Source organism: Phascolarctos cinereus, unplaced genomic scaffold, assembly GCF_003287225.1.
Source record: "Phascolarctos cinereus isolate Bilbo 61053 unplaced genomic scaffold, phaCin_HiC Scaffold_1;HRSCAF=81, whole genome shotgun sequence".
Taxonomy (NCBI): Eukaryota; Metazoa; Chordata; class Mammalia; order Diprotodontia; family Phascolarctidae; genus Phascolarctos; species Phascolarctos cinereus.
This window is the reverse complement of record NW_027555514.1, coordinates 174,255,937-174,274,904: the sequence shown is the minus strand read 5'-3', so window position 1 is coordinate 174,274,904 and position 18,968 is coordinate 174,255,937. Positions and strand designations below refer to the sequence as shown.

Sequence of the window (18,968 nt, the reverse complement as noted above, 5' to 3'; positions counted from 1 at the left end):
CATCACATTCCTTCCTCAGCCAGAAGCCTCTGTAAGGAACCTCTCTTTATATACTTACTATGTAATAATACTCATTTGCAGCCTTGAGAGAAATGAATCATTTGTTATTTATTTTCCAAATAGTAATTTATGGGTATAGTATAATGTTTATTTTCTGTTTTCATGATGAGCCCTTAAAGTATTGAAATACATTTGTTTAACTTGTTCCTGATGAATATTTTATTATGACAGTGATGGTAATGATAGAACAAGAGGGCATGGAGGCAAGAAGAAGGAAGGAAACAGAAAGACTTCTCTCTTGTTTTCCTGGGACTTAAACTGTGATGTTAACTTAAACAGCTTTCTTAAAAAATGGTGGATTTTCTATTTCTTCCTGTATACATATGTATGAATGTAGCTTTTGTTTATGTTGTTTCCATGTTACACTGAAAGCTGCAAAGGCTGAAAAGGTGTTTTCTTTTTTTTTTTTAATAATTCCTCAAATTTGCTCAAAGCTAAAAGAAATAACAGTGTGGTTTATATATACATATAATTTGTGTAGATATACAAGTTTGTATATCTACATACATATATACATTCATCACTGAAATTGGTGGAGAACAAGAACCAAATTAATTATGGAAGCAATTTTCTTTTCACTGCTCAAATTTTAGTATAGAGTATGTTATCACAGGAAAAAAAGTCAGTATTTATGCATACTCTTTACATTAGCAGATAACTGAATTATTCTGGCCTACAAATCTTTTTACAAACTATAAAAACTGCAAATTAAAAGTATGCTTATTTTAGCTATTACTAATCTAGCCCTTACCTAGTATCTTGCTGATGTTGGAATTGTGCATGTCAGGGAAGGCTTGAAGGATTTTCCTCCGTTCATCTTTAGCCCATACCATGAAAGCATTCATGGGACGCTTGATGTGAGGTTCATTGCTCCCACGCCCTCTGGATTCCCGATAAATTCTGGACTCTGAGACCCCAGCACTTCCTAAAAGAAACAAACAAAACCACACGTACATACACAATGAAAATTAGTCCAGGTTTATGTTCACATTTTGGGAACTCTCTTCTGAGACTTTTGAGATCCTTTTAAGTATCAATCCTTTCTCTATTAAAAATATTTCAGGTTTTGGGGATAGGTTTTAATCATGTCTGTTGTTAATAAATGGTATATTTATGTTTTGCATCATATTATAACATTTTCTACTTTAATGAACTTTGTGTTGCTCCCCCATTTACTTTTATAGTCACACAACAGTAGTCTGTTGTATGATTTCTTCTCTGAGTTGGATGTAGTACCTTTGGATTGGGGTCAGCAAACCATAATTAGTGTAGCAGAAATAATGAAAAACTTAAAAGTCCTTTTCTTCTAGCATGAAAAGTACAAATCTAGTCAGTTTTGACTGAAACATAATTATGGAAGAGCAAATTATAGGGGAATTTAAAAGGTTGCTATATACCTAAGAGTACATATAACTTGTTTCTAGGCATCGGTTCTTTAAAATATAGTAACCATTACATGAAAATTTGAAAACAAAATGCAAGAGGTCTTAGCTAATAAATGACAAACACACATCTCTAGTGTGTGTTTGAATTTCGTTTATTTATTTGAAATAGCATGCTTGTAAATGCACAAAATGGCACAGTAATGATAGACTATAAAGTGAAATAGACATCTGAAAGTGATAGGGAAAAGAGCAAATGCATTAACATGTTATATATGCAAAATACATAAACATAGCCTCAAAGTATATAAAACTATTCACTTAAGTAGTTTTTCCTCCTATCAGCTGAATTAATCTGAAGAAATTGTATGAAATAAGCATTTCTTCAGAGTAACTTAGTTGGTAGAGATTCAATAGGCTAGATTTTACCAGTGTTAAGTCACAGTCTTACACTGTTAGGTACCTTTGGAAGTCACATTAACTCCTTTAGGTACTGAAGTACTATTCCATATTAGTACTCACTAAGTTACTGTCTCATTACACTAATGGCCTCATATAAGTTAATACAGATTCCAAGGATGCCTATCTTAGGTAAAGAATGAAAACCAGAATAGTATAAAATACCATGCAACTGGTTCTCAATGGCTACATTTACAACAGATACATCAGATCTGCCACTTTCCTGGTCTATGAGAATAACAGACTGAAGTTTGGTAGATTCTAATACTTTGGTTCTGGTTAATCATAAATTAACTCCTTGCATTTCTTTGTATTTTACCTAAAGAAAAAACTGCAACTCACTGAGACCAGAAGATCACTGTAGCAACACATGTAGAAATAAGAATTTTTGAGGTTAAAGGATCCATAGCTATCAACATAGACTTAAGTCAAATAGGAATTTTTCATCTTCTCTTATGTACAGCTGGTTTATATTCATGATGTGATCTCTGACTTCATGAAAGCTTGAGGGCATATAAACATGCCTGAATGTTTTAAAATTGATGACTGTTGAGGTAGATCTCAGAGTCATTATAGAATTTAAAATTTACAAAATATGTTAAAAATAAACAATCTCCGTTTAGTGATAAAAGTAAGTTCATCTTTTAAAAATGGCTTTTGTCTTGGTGGCCTGTGTGTGTGTGTGTGTGTGTGTGTGTGTGTGTGTGTGTTGTTATACCTCACAGTGCTATTGATTTATTAATTTCTTCTTAGAGAAGTAAGACTAAGTGATGGATCAATCTATAATTATAATCATCATCATTATTACTGACAATATGTTGAAACTGAAAGTACAACTACATTTTGGAATATTCCTTTTGTTAAGTATCCTTTTTATATACTAAAAAGTTAGATTTTTTTTTCCTTGTAACCTTTGAAAAAAGGTTTGAATCATGCCCTTATCTCCTCCATCCCTGCTCCCCAACCAAAACATATATTCTAAGATACCAATAACTTCTTCCAAGATTATTCATCTGGTTAATTTAATAGTAGCTGGTCAAATTGCCCACCCCAATATCATAGCTGCCTCGCAAGGTCACGGAATGTTTTCTCATTCTCAGGCTAATTATGAGAAGCTGCCTATCATAGGTTTCTGTCCCAACAACAAACCCTATATCTGAGGTCAAAAAAGATCTTGAATGTGTGCCAAAGTCAAATAAACTCACTAAACATTACCCATGAACTCAACCGCGTGTAATTTGGCTAGTTAGTACCCCTAAACCTTCAAGGTTAATCATGAGGCGTGATCTGTTGAGTTCTATATCACAAGTGGAGATTTTCCTCAATTCTTTATTGTTGCTGAGGACTTGTGACCCTTACATGAATGCTGGTGCTTATATTGGTGTGTGGAAGGTTGGTGAAAATTAAGAAACTAGGTAGGTATGGAAAAGCATGCTCCATAGCTTTCTCATTCCCTGCACCCACTTTTAACTTGAAAGTTGGTAAGTTATAAAATATCCTCCAACAAACTCTACTGGAATATACATTAATTGTGCACTGGGTTTTGCTTTCACCTTCTAATGGCACAGAGGTAACATTTACCACCTAACTATTCTCTTAGAATAACATTGGGGAAAGGGCTAGAAAGCCTAATCATCTTTCTGACCCTTGGAATTAACCCCATGAACCTAGAAAGGCCTCTCACTAGAAAAATAGTATATGCCTGTCTTCTTTTACTTGTTTTTACACCTCTACAGCCACATAAAAATAGAGCATAATATTAGCTGTGTTTCATCAAATCCATAAAAGTGCCTTGATACTTGAGCCAGGCTTGAATTAGCCAAATGGAGTTTTAAAAAAATGAGCCAATTATATGGATGAATTCAAGCCCAAAACATATATTATGTATGAAACAACCAGTTAAGTAAAACTGTTTTTGCCTCAATCAGCCATAAAATTACTTGAGTTCTATTTTTAGTTAGTTAGTATGGATTAGCTTTTAGAGCAGGATTAGCCAAAAGCAAAACAGGTGACCAGCAAATATGGTCTGAGGGCTACTGCAAAGTCTTGTCTGACTTAAAATATCTTCCTCACTGGCCTTCCATGGTGCTGGCTCCCTTGCTACCTGGTCTTTCTATTATTCTAAATTATCACTCTGGGGCAGACAATATAGACAGAGGTAATGTCTCTAGAAAGATAGCTGAAGCGTACATATATTGCATAGTACAGGAGATAGATTCCTCGTTAGAAGTGCAGGATAAGAGGAATTGACTTCTTCCTTAGCTCATGAGTGTTTCTGATTTGCCTACTTGTCACCTTGGATAGCTTAAAAAGTGCAGAAAGCTTGGTAGAAGATACAGGATAGGGGAGTTTCAACATGGGTCATGGGGAACAGAAACCTGGGTAGCTGCTGTGACAGCTTTGACAAAGGAATGAGAAGATGGTGGTTGCTCAAAGTATAGGATGGTGTTAAAATACAAATAGGGTATTAAAATTAGGAAGCAAGAGAAATTCCTTAGGATAAATTTTGATGACTGACAGCCTTTACTTAGTGTGTGTTTATAGCAGATGATGTGTTAATGCAGCAAAAATTCATTTGTACGACCCTATTTTTTTCATAGACTGATAGACTCTTAGAGCTGATGGGTACATTAGTTTGAAGACATTGAGTCTAACGTCCTTATTTTACAGAAGAGGAAACTGGCTCAGAAAGATGAAATAATTTGCCTAAGATCATATAGTAAGTTATTGGTATCGTTGGTACTAGAAATCAGATCTCCTGACTTCCAGTCTAATACTCCTTCATATTTGTTTGGGTTTGATTTGTCATTTTTATTATTGGAAATGTATCCTGGTCAGCCTTATTCTGGGTAAAAGACATGTATAAAGTATAAGACATTTATAAGCCATAAAAATAAGCCATGGATCTAAAACTCTGGAAAATGTGTTGTAGATACAAGAAATAAGGAATGTAGGAATGAGATGATCCTTGCTGTTTAAAAAAAAAAGCACTTGCATTTGATTACAATAAGTAGACCCCTCTGCACATTACTGGGAACAAATAATTTTCACCAACCATCAGAATCTCCACTCATATTGAAATCCATCATGGCATGGCTGAATTTTCCTTCTTCATTCTGTTTCACTGCTAATTGCTGAGTCAGGCTCTCTAGTGTTGTTTTGTCCTGAAAAACAATGATAAGATAAATGTAGTCATGAGAAATATTCAGAGGCAAAATAATCAGGCAATCTACCAGATGGGGAGAATGATCCAGGTGATTTCTTAAGGAATTTCAGGTTGTACAAACTCTTATGGAGGTTTGGAATTTATGTTTGGTATGACTAAGGATACAAACGTTTGGCTTGTTGGATCCAAACTTCCCAAATCACAAAATGCGCATAGAAATCTCATGGAAGCAACCTGCTTTTTGACATTTCAAATGTCTGCTTCATTTCCAGCCAGACTGTTGAAGTATAGATGTGGCACTGGGCCCAAAGAGAGTCCTCCAATAGTCAGGTGACTAAATAATAGAAACATAATTCACAGTAGTGCCCTCTGTTGCCATCTCCCTAAATGCCATCTGCATTCTTCATGCAAGGGTAATGAAGATGCTTAAATATTCATTGCTAATTGCTTGTCAAGTCTCTGTACATCAAATGTGAATGCCTAGTACTTGGACCACAATTTGATTTGGACTGCTAAGCCAAAATATTGAATTGGCGAATTGTTTGAGACACAAATATACAAAAATTAGATCTGTAAAGACTTCAAATCATTTAAAAGCATACAGATTATGATTTGCATTCATGTAGAACATGCCACTACAAGCTATCCTTTTAATTTTTTTGGTAAGAAAAATGTTAGATCTTAAATTTATTTATGTTGAACATGGCACTATATCAGATCAGGAAAGTGGTTTATTTTAAGGACAGTAGAAGCCTTCAATGGTCAATTTAAATCTTTCTCTTATCTCCTCCGTGTATTGTTCAAAGGATGGTAGGTTTCCATTATAATTCTAAGATGTGAATTGAGTCTCATTCAATTTGGGGCAATTTTTTTTCTTTTTACTGATGTTCAACTCTATTTTCTAAAGAATATCTATCTGCATATAGTCTGTGCATGTGAACTGCATACAATATATTTTATGCCTGTACAATTAGAAAAGACACTCACAAATGGAAATCTCCTATGAGAAATCTCCTAAGATAATTTATTTTGCATGTAAAAAGTCCAACCAAAATCCCCGGTAAGAACAAATGAGAACAGTTTTTTAAATCCCTAGTACATTGGTTGAGTTTCCTTTAAGAAAACTCATAACATTATAATAACTACACAATTGCTGAATAAAGACATTTTAAAACAATGGCATTATGTCCTATTCATCATGATATTTACTTACGATGCAGTAGAAATTTTTGATGGTTCCAAAGAAGCTTCTTATGCAGTAGTAAAATTGAAAGTAGAAAGTAGTTTAACTCAGTTTGATTGATCTAGAACTGCCAGTGTTAAAATAGATTAACCAATTTCAAATATAGAGTCAACCTAAAACTATTTTTTTGAAATTGGAATTTCCAGCTACTTGATATGCTAAAAGTTTCTTTTGGTTAGGAGGGTTGGATAGTATTGAGTTGAGTTCAACAGTACCAAGGCCACTAGCTGAACAGATGTCTTTTTGTAGTAAATGCAGCTCTTAAGATAGAAAGCGGCTACATCCAAAAGCACATTCCATCAACATGATATGATAGTCCCTGGGTCAATGAATACTATTCGGTACTATCTATGGGAAACACACTGGGTATGGATCATCTATCAGATTTTGATTTAACAGTCTATAGGGCTTTAAATGTTACATATTTTCTAGAGAGTTTCCCATTCTGAAGGGCAGTTTTTCAGAGCACTGAAGAAAAATGAAGGAAGTAAGAGTCGAAGAAAGAAATGTCAGGCAAATACTGAGATTCTGAGCTCAGCTCTATGGGTTTTGTTCTGTCTTAACAAAAAAGCTGGAATAAGCAAATGATCAGAGGGGGAAAGTCACACTCAGTTTTTAGCAACAAGGTGACCTCTAACCTACCACTACTAAAACATGCAGTATAATGAAATAATTCAATTAGTCACTGTAAAGTGGAAGTTAAGATAATTCTCAGAGGATGTCACTGTGAAACAGTAGATGTCAAAACAGTCAGCTGTGCTTTTCTTCTGCCCCTTTGCGCTGTGACTTTAGTTAACCCTCGGGCACACAGAAAGGGAAATGGAGGGAGGAGGAGGTGGAAAACATGCCATGTGCCTTTAATTATGATACATTGCAACAACACGTGAATCTGAATGGTAAGGTTGCCAGACTTCAGCAAACACTAGCTGAGATTAAAAGAAGAAGACAGATATGTTTCAGTATAAGGGTGAAACAGTTTCTTAACCCAAGTGGAGAATAATTATATAATCCCACATGAAAACTGTCACTATACTGAAAGTTAAAAAAAAATTATATGTGAAAGACTGAGTGAAGTGTGAACAGCCAGAAGAGAGAGCTGGCTTTACAAGAGCCCTGAAGGATTTAAACTCAAATGAGATATGAGGTGAGAGAAAAGGAAGTGAGTTGATTACAATGTCACATGAAATCTACGGTTATTTATTGAAATACAAATGAAAACCAGGACTGGCTTGAGGAGTAGGCAGCACAAGTGCACTGAGAAGGCCCCTGCTCTCCCCCAACCAGGTGCCACTGTACTTGAAATTACATCATTGTAGATTCAGTCCTTTGGCCTAATTTGACAGCTGTAAATAGGGTGGAGGAAGAGAAGGCTTCCTTTTAGGGCACAGATATCCAGGAAAGGGTAAATCCACCAAAGGATATAATACCTCAGATCTGCCAATATTATTTAGAATCTCAATCTACATTAACCTTTATGCTGAATAGTTGAGAAAAACTGGCCAGGTAGGTGATGCAGTGGATAAAGTGCCAGGAAGACTCATCTTCCTGAGTTCAAATCTGGCCTCAGATACTTACTAGCTATGTGACCCTGGGTAAGTTACTTAACCCTATTTGCCTGTTTCCTCATCTGTAAAATGAGCTGGAGAAGGAAATGGCAAACCACTCCAGCATCTTTGCCGAGAAAACCCCGAATGGGGTCGCAAAGACTCTGACATGATTGACAAACAAATGAACAACAGCCAAGGATAGTCACTACCTCAAGATAGCAAGTGTGATAAATTCATTTACATAAACATATATGTATTTTTATTTTTACAAAATAATTGTCCCTTAACCAAATTCATTATAAATTCCAAAAGAACATCTCCAATCATAATGCTGATTTCCCTGATCAGAAAACAGAACTAGTATATTCAAATGGGGAAAAAATGTATTATTATTGTCTAGGTGAGTAAGTACAATGTTAGAGACCAGGTCTCTATATTTGCTTTACCATTTACTTAGATGAATAAATGTAGAAATGATACCTAAATATATGTTGCAGTTGTCCCTTCTCTAAAATGGATATAGACTCTGTTCTATATTTGTATGACTACACATATGTATCCATACATCCATATATTTAATACATTCTCTCTATATTATAAATCCTTATGCAGCATTCTATATTTGTGTAGGTATGTGTGGGTATATAAAGATATATAACTATAGATTACATACATGAAGAAAGACACATTCATCTACTTGAAAAAAAACTACATAGTTTGTGATAATGTTATTTTTAAATGTCCATACTTACAAGTTTTCAAATGAATGTAAGGTGGAAAATTATACATAGGAATTTTTACTTTCTGAGAGGTGATTTTTTTAAAAATAAATGTGTCAAAGTTTTCCCAGAGGCTCAATGATCATATTTGTGCCTTGTTTGCTGTCTTGGTTTCCTCTTCCTCTTTCCCTTTCTCCTCATGAAAACTTGCTTAAGAGCACTAGTTGAATATGTAGTATTTTGTGTTAGGCACATGGTAAACATTCAATAAATACTATGTCCTGCCCATCTTTGTATCCCTCTTAATTTCTTGAACAGAGTTACTTCCTGGTAAATGTTTTCTGAAGTTAATATGTAATTTACACAAATAGTATAAACTGATCTATATTTGTAGGCATGCATGTACAGAGAGAAATATTGAGGCTCATCCTTCCTTAGAAGATTATGGTTCCTCTTGCGTGTTCATACACTATATTGATCAGTTACCTAAAGGAGTTGGGGTAAGCCCTTCTCAGAAAACTTGGAGGAAGTTTCTGACAGAAACAAAGAAAAGAGCTGGTGTTGGAGATTCTAAACCACGTAAGGACCTAGAGAGAGATGTCTGTGCTTGAAAAGTGCTGTATGCGTGCCCCCCTGAGAAACAGTCTAAAAGAAAGGAAAAGACTCCATGATAGCAATGGAGGAAGGAAGAGAGGAAGTTAAAGGTGGATGCTTATGTAGCAGTGAAAACCATGTTGCCAAGGACGGTAGGGCAGGGAACCATGATCCTCTTTCCCTTCCCAGATGGGCTTCTAACTTTACGGACTGCACATCATGCTTCATGTGCCTTCTCACCCTGGGATATTCCCTCCCTCTACCATACATCTCCCTTCTTTCATTGTTGAGTTCCTTCTGGAGCCTACATTTTGGGGATGGACCCAAGCCAGCCATGCATCGTTGTCTTCCTGGCTGTGCTTTTGCTTCCCCAGATTTTGGCATCATGCTGATACCTTCTCCTCCCCACAAACTTCCCTGTGTGTTATTTTCCTCCGTAACTCCTTGAACACAGGGAATGTCTTTCTTTTGCTTCTATTTGTATCCCAGGTATGTAGCAATTGACCTGCATATAGTAAATGCTTAATAAATGCTTATTGCCTGCCTTGTACAAAGAAACATAAAGTACTACAAGAGGAAACCATGTGTACTGAGGAACAGTGAAACACAGTGTCATGATATGGGAGAGCAAAGTTATAGGAAGAAGTCAATATATTCCATCTGGGACATATTGAGTTTGAAATAGCCTTTGGCCTCTGAATGTGCACTATAATATCTTTGTCCAGTGTTCTCTTTTTGTAAAATTCCCCTCCTCCATCTTTTCAACTATTGAATTTATATCTATTCTTTAAAGTCCAAGTCATATATATACCTCTAGGAAGTCTCTGATCCTTATATCTGCCCTCACAAACCCTTTACACACTGCCATCTGGTTTTGTAGCAACCTTACCTATCAGTTTTCACAGAGCAAGTTTCTAATGAACTTATTATGTAACATCAATCATAGTTTTCTGTGCTGCTCTTAACCTTTTGCTATACAATGACCTCCATGTCTTGTTTAATTAAACTTTGAATATCTTCCAGTGCCTATCACAGTTCTCATTCTTAATAAATATTTGTTGAATGAATCAGTACTTTTAAATGCTAAATTTTGTGCAATGGACTATCAGTGTTATAGGAACTGATAGAACAAGAATGCCAGAGATGGCAGAGATATTCCAAGAAGACTCTATTGAAGAAGGCAGTGTTTGAACTAAACTTCATAGAGATGGTAAGATCTGGATGGGTGGATGGGAAAAGCTACATTCCTGATGAGACAGACCTTGTAGGCAAAGACCTAAGGGGTATGTGCAAGGATTTGCAGAATGATGAGAAGGTTTTGCTAATGTAGAGAGTGTGAGTTCAGAAATATTATAGAATGCCATGAAAAAAGAATAGATTATTTGTAGTAGGTGCTTAATAAATGTGTTGAATTGAGTTGAAACAGAATGAAATAGGAAGCCAATGAAGGTTCTGTGTAGGAGAGAAAACATTATTTAAGGAAACTTATTCTGGCACCTTCAAGTAGGGTTATTTGGAGAGGGGAGATAAATTTGCTAGCTAGGATACTGTTAGAATAATTCTGTTTTGAGATGATAGGAGTTTAGAGTAGGGTGGTATCAGTATGAATAGAAAGGAAGGTGACAAATGTGACATCATTAGTAAAATTAGCAGGACTTAATAATGAATGGATATGGAGAGCAAAAAAATAAAAAAGAAATCAAAGAAGTTTTTAAGCCTATGTAAATAGGACTATGAAGTCCATCAATGAAAATGCAAAAACCAGGAAGAACACACATTTACTATTTGATTGTTTTGGGTAGGGAAATGGAGTTCATTTATTCCATTTGGGGTGCCCTATTTTCTCAAGTCTCTCTCCACTCTAATTCATCTTCTTTACATCCACCAAAGTGATTTTCCTAAAACATAAGTCCAACCATATTACTCCCCTATTACCTCAAGGATCAAATACAAAAAGTCATTGGGCCTTCACATAATGGCAAGAGTTGAAGTTGTGGTAATGATTTATTTGCACCAATTGATAAGAAAGCCTAAGACTTGCTGTGTCAATATTCTAAAAAGTAGGCAAAAAGAAAGATCACTCAAAGGAAAGGAGACATTTTTTACTTAATACTAAATTAAATAGTGCATCAATAAATGATTCCTCTATTACTCCCTGAAATTGGGATTCTTGTTGATCATAAGCATTCAGATACATACACATGCACAGGGGAAAAGGTTGGTTGTGGATTAACTATCATAATGGACTCCACTTAAATAATGTTCACAAAGCTACAAAAGTCATATGCATGAAAATGTTAGAAAAGAATAAGCCCATCAAATGTTGACTCAGTAACTGTTAAACCTCTTTGAGATGCACTTTTTAAAAAAAAATAGCCTCCTACTACACTAATGTTAAGGGAAGAAAGAACACAAAAATGTTTTTAACCCTCTAGTTATGTGAACTTCCCAGACCACCAAAGAAGATGAAAGATTATTTATAATGTCATAGTGATTTATCAGATGGAATTTTGCTTTGTATCAGAGTAAGTAAAATGTGAAGAAACAATGAATTTGTCCACCCACTCAACCCTTTAGTTTCAGCCTTGCTTATCTGGAATCTCTATCTTCTATGGAATAACAATCTACCCACAGCAGAATCTAACAGAACAAATGAAGTGTAGAGGAGAGGAATCTTCTTTTTTAATCTTCACTAGGGTTTTAAATATGTATATTTTTAAAAAAGAAAACCAAATCTCATTCATATTGTCTTGCTTGAGATTCTATAACTGTTATCAAAGAAGCTTTGGCTCCAAGGAACCCTGCCCAAGTATTCTGTCAGCCCTTTACAAGAGTTTCTGGATAATTTTTGTATGGTAAAGGAGCCATCCTTTTCCACAGCAGGAAACATTTCTTCCAGGATTTTCCCTCATCATTTGACCCACTTCTTTTAAGCACAGTTATATACCAGTGGGTGAGACAACCCTCAAAATCTTATATTCTAAAGGCTTTCAAGACTCTTAGCTTTCCCATAATAGTCTATACCGGGGTGGAGAACTTGCAGCCTCAAAGCCACATGTAGCCTTCTAGGTCCTCAAGTGTGGCCCTTTGACTGAATCCAAACTTCACAAAAACAAATCCTCTTAATAAAAGGATTTGTTCTGTAAAACTTGGACTCAGTCAAAAGGCTACACCCGAGGACCTAGAGGTCCACATGTGGCCTCAAGTCTGCAGGTTCCTCACTCCTGGATCCTGTCCTTGAGGATAGGAACTGTTTTGTCTTGTTTTTCTATTGGTATCTCCACTACCAAAGCATGTTGCCTAGCACTTAATAAATCCCTGTTGGAAAATATATATGTGGAAAAAATATATATTATATGTGTGTGTGTGTGTGTGTGTATGTCTCATGATAACATGGCCCAGGTTTGGAGGCAGCTAGGTGGCACAGTGAACAAAGCACTGGGCCTAGAATCAGAAAAATCTGAGTTTAAATCTAACCCTAGACACTTAATATATCTGTATGAGACTGAGCAAGTCACTTAAGCTTTATTTGCCTCAGTTTCCTCGACTATAAAATGGAGATAACAACAGCATCTACCTCACAGGGATGTCATGAGGACCAAATGAGATAATAATATCTGTAAAGTGCTTAGCACAGTGCCAGCAGTCACATAATAGTGTTATATAAATGCTTAATCTCTCCCCCCTCCCGAATCTTCTAAAGAGTAATTTTAAATGGTTGACAACACATAGATCTGCTTCCTTCAGTCAGACTGAACAAACTGAAACCTGTTAATTGATAGCTTATTGTGTCTTGAGAGCAAAGCTAAAGCCCTTACAAAAACAAACTTTATAAGGTTACTTGCCTTTTTGCCTTCTTCTTATCCACAAACCATTAACCTACTCCAGGAATAAGAAGATAGTAGGTTCAGACTTAAATCTATTACATAAATGTTCAGGAATGCCACAGATTTTCCCCCACTAATTTCAGTAGGCTAAAAGAAAAAAAAATTGTAAAAGTTTATTAAGAATTTCCCTTGTGGGGGGCAGCTAGTTTGTGCAGTGGATAGAGCACTGGCCCTGGATTCAGGAGGACCTGAGTTCAAATGTGGCCTCAGACACATAACACTTACTAGCTGTGTGACCCTGGTCAAGTCACTTAACCCCATTGCCTAGCAAAAAAAAAAAAGTTCCCTTATGGATAAGCACAGCTATGATCATTGCCTCACAAGATTAGATACTTTGTAAAAGACAGAGTCATAGGTACAAATACAAAATTTCCATTCAGTTTCCAATGGCACAGGAAAAGATCTATGTGTGAAATATGAAGTCATTGAGGCCAAGAGTTTATAATTCATAAGATTACCTCTCAAAGGAATAGATATGAGGCCATTCACAGAGAAGGCACATTTGAATTACTTTTGTAATAAATATTGTCTTCTTTGTTGTTGTTTTTCTTATCTCAGTTAATGGTGTGTTGGGGATGGGGGAAATGTATGGAAAAGAGAAAAAAAATTAGGAAATAAAGACTAAGTAGTTCTAATGTAGAGAAGACAGAATTGCCTACCTAGCTAGCATTTGACCAACATGGCCAGAATTTTATCATAGAATAACCATAGAATAATGGTTGATTTTTTTTTTTTATGTCTGAGGTCTTTATCAATTCTGAAGTTCTGTGTTTCTTTGGTAACCAAAAAGAATCCTTTATAGACTGCCAGAATTCGATGACAATTTCAGAAAATATTTTGCTAGTTTCCAGCTAGGATCTATTAACTAACCATTAAGGGAAGGGTACAGGGGAGAGAAGGTTGAGGTAAAGCATATGGGTTAATAGAGAAAAAGCTAGGAGCCCTTCTCTTCCCCCAAAGAATAATGGGAAGAATTCACAACCCACAAAGGATGTCTAGTGGGTGGGAAAGTCTGCACACATGTCAACATAAAAATCAGAATATCATTTGCTGGCAATTGTTCCATAAACATTTGTGGACTTAGTAACTAGACAACAAACAAATGTATAGTGATGATTTTTTCCCTGTGTCTTTTATATAAAATGGAAGTACAAAGTTGTTAGATGTCTTCTTCAATTCCAGTAGACCTCATTGCTCAATAAAAAATACTTGGGTTTTTCTTACAATAATGCAAATTTTTTCAATATGCTACAGGCATATTAAGATTGCATTACTGCAATCTTGGTCAGGGGAGACAAGGTTAATCCATATATGATCAAAATCTTCATCTTAGTCCAGACTTTCAATCCCTTACCCCCCCCCCCCACCAAAGCTTCATAAGAACTGACAACAGTGAACAAACCTGATAAATTTGCATTTCATTTTTTAATATCTTTCCACCCTGGTAGAGATGCTAATGAATGATAAAGTAAATGAAATCTGCGAAAGCAGAAAGAGAAACAAAAGCAAAGATTTCAGAAAGGGCATAGCTTCAGAAAATAAGCTAGTATTTATCCTTGATGTGACTGTAATTTGAATGAAATTCCTTTGGATAAGAAAGCCGTATAGGTCTGTAATCAAGAAGACAGCTGACTAATGTCAGATTACACAAATAGTCTGGCTTCCATTCTTAAGTCTACTTCCTGTCCAATTCAAATGATTTATAAGTGTAAGGCATTGTACTAAGCTCTGGGAATATAAAGATGAAATGACATATGTAGTCATTTCCCTCAATGAGTTTTTAATCTCACATGGAGAGTTGAACATTTATCTAAGTAAAACTATAAGGTGAAGTTCTATCAGAAATTTTAGGTTAGAGATATCACTTCTATCAGTGGGGAATAAGAGGAAGAATGGAGAAGGTGATGGCTGAATTGAGTCTTAAAGGAAGGGAGAGATTTCAAAAGGCAAATAACAGGGATAGAGTCCTTCCAAAAGCACATGGGACAGCATGAACAAATCTCTTTCCTCTCTCCTAACTTGTAAGAGAGAAAACAAATACCTAATTTGTAAGACAACAATATTTTTAGATAAAAATGTAAAATGTATAATCTTTTTCTGACCATTTTCCTAAGTTTAGCATTTGTGATATAGTTGCTTTTTGTTGTTTGTCCTTCATTCTCAGAGAGGACCATGGCGTCAGGAAGATGATGCCATGACTTGCAAGTGAAATGGATTTAAGTGAGGGAGGGCTGTGCAAAGTCACCAGCCTCACTTTCTCCTCCAGAGCTGTTTAGGTGCAATGGCAAAATTGGACAACTGGAATTGGTGAAATAGACTTATAATGTGAAACACAGAGTAAACTACTAGGGAAATAATAATAATAATAGTATTTATATAGTGCTGTAAGATTTGCAGAATGCTTTGCAAATACCTCATTTTATTCTTACTACCACTCTGGAAGACAGGTGCTATTATTATCCCCATTTTACAGATGAGGAAACTGAAACATCAGAAGTTAAGTGGCTTGCCCCATGTCAGAGCTAGCTAGTGTCTAAGGCTGTATGTGAACCCAGATCTTCTCATTCCAAGCCTAGTCACCTCATAGACTGGTTTTGATGGAGATTCCCTTTAAACCAGAAGAAATCATACAGAGGATGTGAAGGTCATAGATCTTCCTCCTTTTAATCATCTTTAGGTCTGTGGAAATCTATCTGAAAAGGCAATTTGGCATGTCCCATGCATCTTGTTTTATTGGACAATCCTGAACAAGCCTCCCTACTAGAACGATGTAAAGAACACAAGACTCTCTGTTTGAAAACATGCACAGCTTTTCCAGGCTAGGAAATTAAACCATAAAAAGTTTACTAAAAAAAAAAAAAGAAAGAAAAAAACCCCAACCACCTTTAAAAAGCTCTACAAAAAGCTCACACCATAAATGCTCCCCACCAAGCGTGGGCACTTGCTATCTGCAAGTAGTGGCACTGTGACAAATGTAGCAAAACAGAAAGCAGACTATACTAAGAGAAAGAAAAAGTCTTCTACTGGCCATCTGTGAAAATAAGGCATGTCGCCATTAAATGCAGAGGCTGTAAATATACACAAACTCCATGAAGCAAATGGCAGAAAAGGACGAAACTTTAAGCTCAAACAATTCAAAATGTTTAATGTATAGTTAGCACTGCTGGATGAAAACAGCTCTGATCTTTGCAGTCTGAAAACTCGGCATGTATTTTAATTAAATGCAATAAAGAATAAAAGAAAAGAGAAAAGGAGAGGCAAAGAAAGGAAAGGAAAGAAAAGAGAAGAAGAAAAAAAAACCCCGAAAGAGCCACCTGGAACAAGAGGCTAGAATCAGTCTGTACTTGCTTTCTGGAAACAAACAGCCCCTTTAACTTGCAAAATCCCATCGAGAACATGGACTGGAATTATTGAAAAGGCTGACACATAGAGTGACGGATGCGTGATGACATAATACCTATTTGCTTTTTAGTCCTGCTCTTTGAAAACTGGCTGCTCTCTGCTGATAATATTCACTAAGGGGCTTTCCCCTCCTCCCCTGTCCCACAAGAAGTGTTCCCCAGCTTAGACACTCAGCTGAACAGAATTAAGGTTTTATGAATGAAAAACAAAAGAAAAGAAAACCTAAGGATCAAATGCCAACTATTGTGTAAAAGACTGATCCAAATTGTCTAATAATCAATTGTTTTGAAAACATCCCATTTTCATACTGTATGATAACTCTTCAAAGCAGAGAGGTGCCTGCACTCAAAAGGTAAAATACTGCAGTTTAGGCTTTAAGTATGTCTTCTATTCCAGAAACAAAGATTAGATATCATGTGTAAATGGATGTATTTTAAATGAAAATCATACACACATACATACATAGTTTTGAAAAGAAAATATTCATCACTAATGCTATTGCAATTTTTCTAGTCCAGTTTTGATAACATTTTAGAGGGGGAACACTTTAACTTATGTAAAACAATTTTACAGAAAGCTCTGGCTATTGCCAAATAGCACAATGACCTCACTTTTGCAAGCTAAAAGACTGACATTTTAGCCCCCCCCCTTCATTTCTCTATTCAAAATCTGCTTATTCAACCTTTAAAGCATAATTTAATTACAGATCCATCTTAACTAAAAGAATCACCTGCCCCAAATAAACAAATCATTCACAATATCCAGTGATTTAAACTTCCATATCTGAGTGTTCCAAAACAGAATGTGAATTCAAAATTCTTCACATGCCTACCACTCATCTGGAAAGAAAAGTATGGGTGTGAAGTCTATAGCTGGGCTAGTATACTGCTTCAGATTTTGAAGAGTTAACATAGCTAGTCCAATCCATCAGGTAACCAGTGAAGCATCAGAAAAGAATGACTGATATAAAATTATTACAAGGCTGCTGCCATCCAATACACTTACTGCCATTTGTAACTAACACTGGAACAGACACACTTTTTTTCATTATTAAACATCCACATTAAGTCAACACTGGGGTTGCAGGCGGCAGGAGAAAAAGGGTGGTGCCGGGAAAGAAGAAACTCTGAATTTCATAAAGCAAGAAAATGAAATAACATATAGCTTATATAGTTTAACACACAGTCTCTGTCAAAACCTCTTAAGGACACTGTTGGATAAGGCACCCAATAGAGAAACTCATGTTCATTCTCCAAATTGCCATTTGTCTCTATGGATAATTCCTACTAATTTCTGAGGAGCTGATGGCATACTATAGAACATTAAAGTGAGATAAAGAACTCTTAAACAGATGTCGCTATGTAAAGTTATGGATGAGTGAGTTCACTGTGTGTGAATATGTATATAAATTGATATAAAAATAATGTACATCAAAATATGCACACAATTTTTTTTTGCAATGATAAATTTGCAAGTAGTTCTCACCTTAGTATGTATGGACATACATAAAAATGAGTTTGCATATAGATAATTTCATAATATAATTCTTTAATATGAATGTACTTATATAATCATATTTAAACTGTACAAAATAATATAAACACTTGTATATTTAAAGGTAGAAGGATATTTTTAAATATTTTGGAAACTCTTCTAAAATTGGTTAGTTGCAAACCTGCCTGAGGTGGTCACATCTGGAGGGAGAAATAGAAATATGATTCTGAAAGTCTCTTTTATCCCAATGATTCTATAATTTGTTGCTGTGTTGTGGGCACTGCACCCGCTGAGAAGTTTGAAAATATATAAAGATCAGATATGTGGGTATGAGTATGTGTATATATACACATGAGTGATAGGCATCAATGATTAATTTTACAAGTGTAAGACAGAGGAGACATGATTACACACAACTGTTCTGAATTAGCAGCCAGCTCAATTTGGCCTGCCCTGTGAGGGGCATTGCTTCCAGAAATAAAAAGGTGATAGTCCTACTGTATTCTGCCCTTGTCAGACCTCATCTGTAGTACTCTGTTCAGTTGTAGGCACTACAGTTTAAGAACACACTGCAGTTTAAGAACACTGCTAAACTGAAGAGTGTCCAGAAGTTTAACCAGGATCACAAAGGGCTTTGAATCCATATCATATGAGTATCTGTTGAAGAAACTAGGCATGTTTAACCCGGAGGAGAGAAGAATTAGGGGTAGGCCATGGCATGATAACTGTCTTCAAGTGTTTGAATACCTGTCATGTGGTGAAGGGATTAGATTTTTTCTGTTTGGCCCTACAGGCTCAAACCAGGAGAAATGGGTTGCAAAGAGGCAAGTTTAAACTTGATGCCAGGAAAAGTTTCCTAATGACTGGACCTATTCACAAGTTGAATGGCATTTGGTTCCCTTTCATTGGATGTTTTAAAACAGAGGCTGGACAACTGATTCTCATGTATGTTACAGTGGGGATTCCTTTTGTGTATGGATTAGACTAGATGGATGCCGAGGTCTGTCCCAATTCT

At 35.8% G+C, this 18,968-nt stretch overlaps 1 protein-coding gene across 8 annotated transcripts in view; it reads right to left on the bottom strand.

Annotated features, from left to right (window-relative positions):
- The window catches only part of SOX5 (SRY-box transcription factor 5), a 1,266,595-nt gene that overhangs the window by 18,516 nt on the left and 1,229,111 nt on the right, over positions 1-18,968 (bottom strand). For all 8 annotated transcript variants that reach the window (XM_020994275.2, XM_078155084.1, XM_078155082.1 and 5 more), the window contains 2 exons: positions 4,957-5,065; positions 812-985 (listed from right to left, as the gene is read on the bottom strand). In XM_020994275.2, coding sequence (XP_020849934.1) covers positions 812-985; positions 4,957-5,065 — 283 coding nt within the window. The remainder of the gene's footprint in view (positions 1-811; positions 986-4,956; positions 5,066-18,968) is intronic.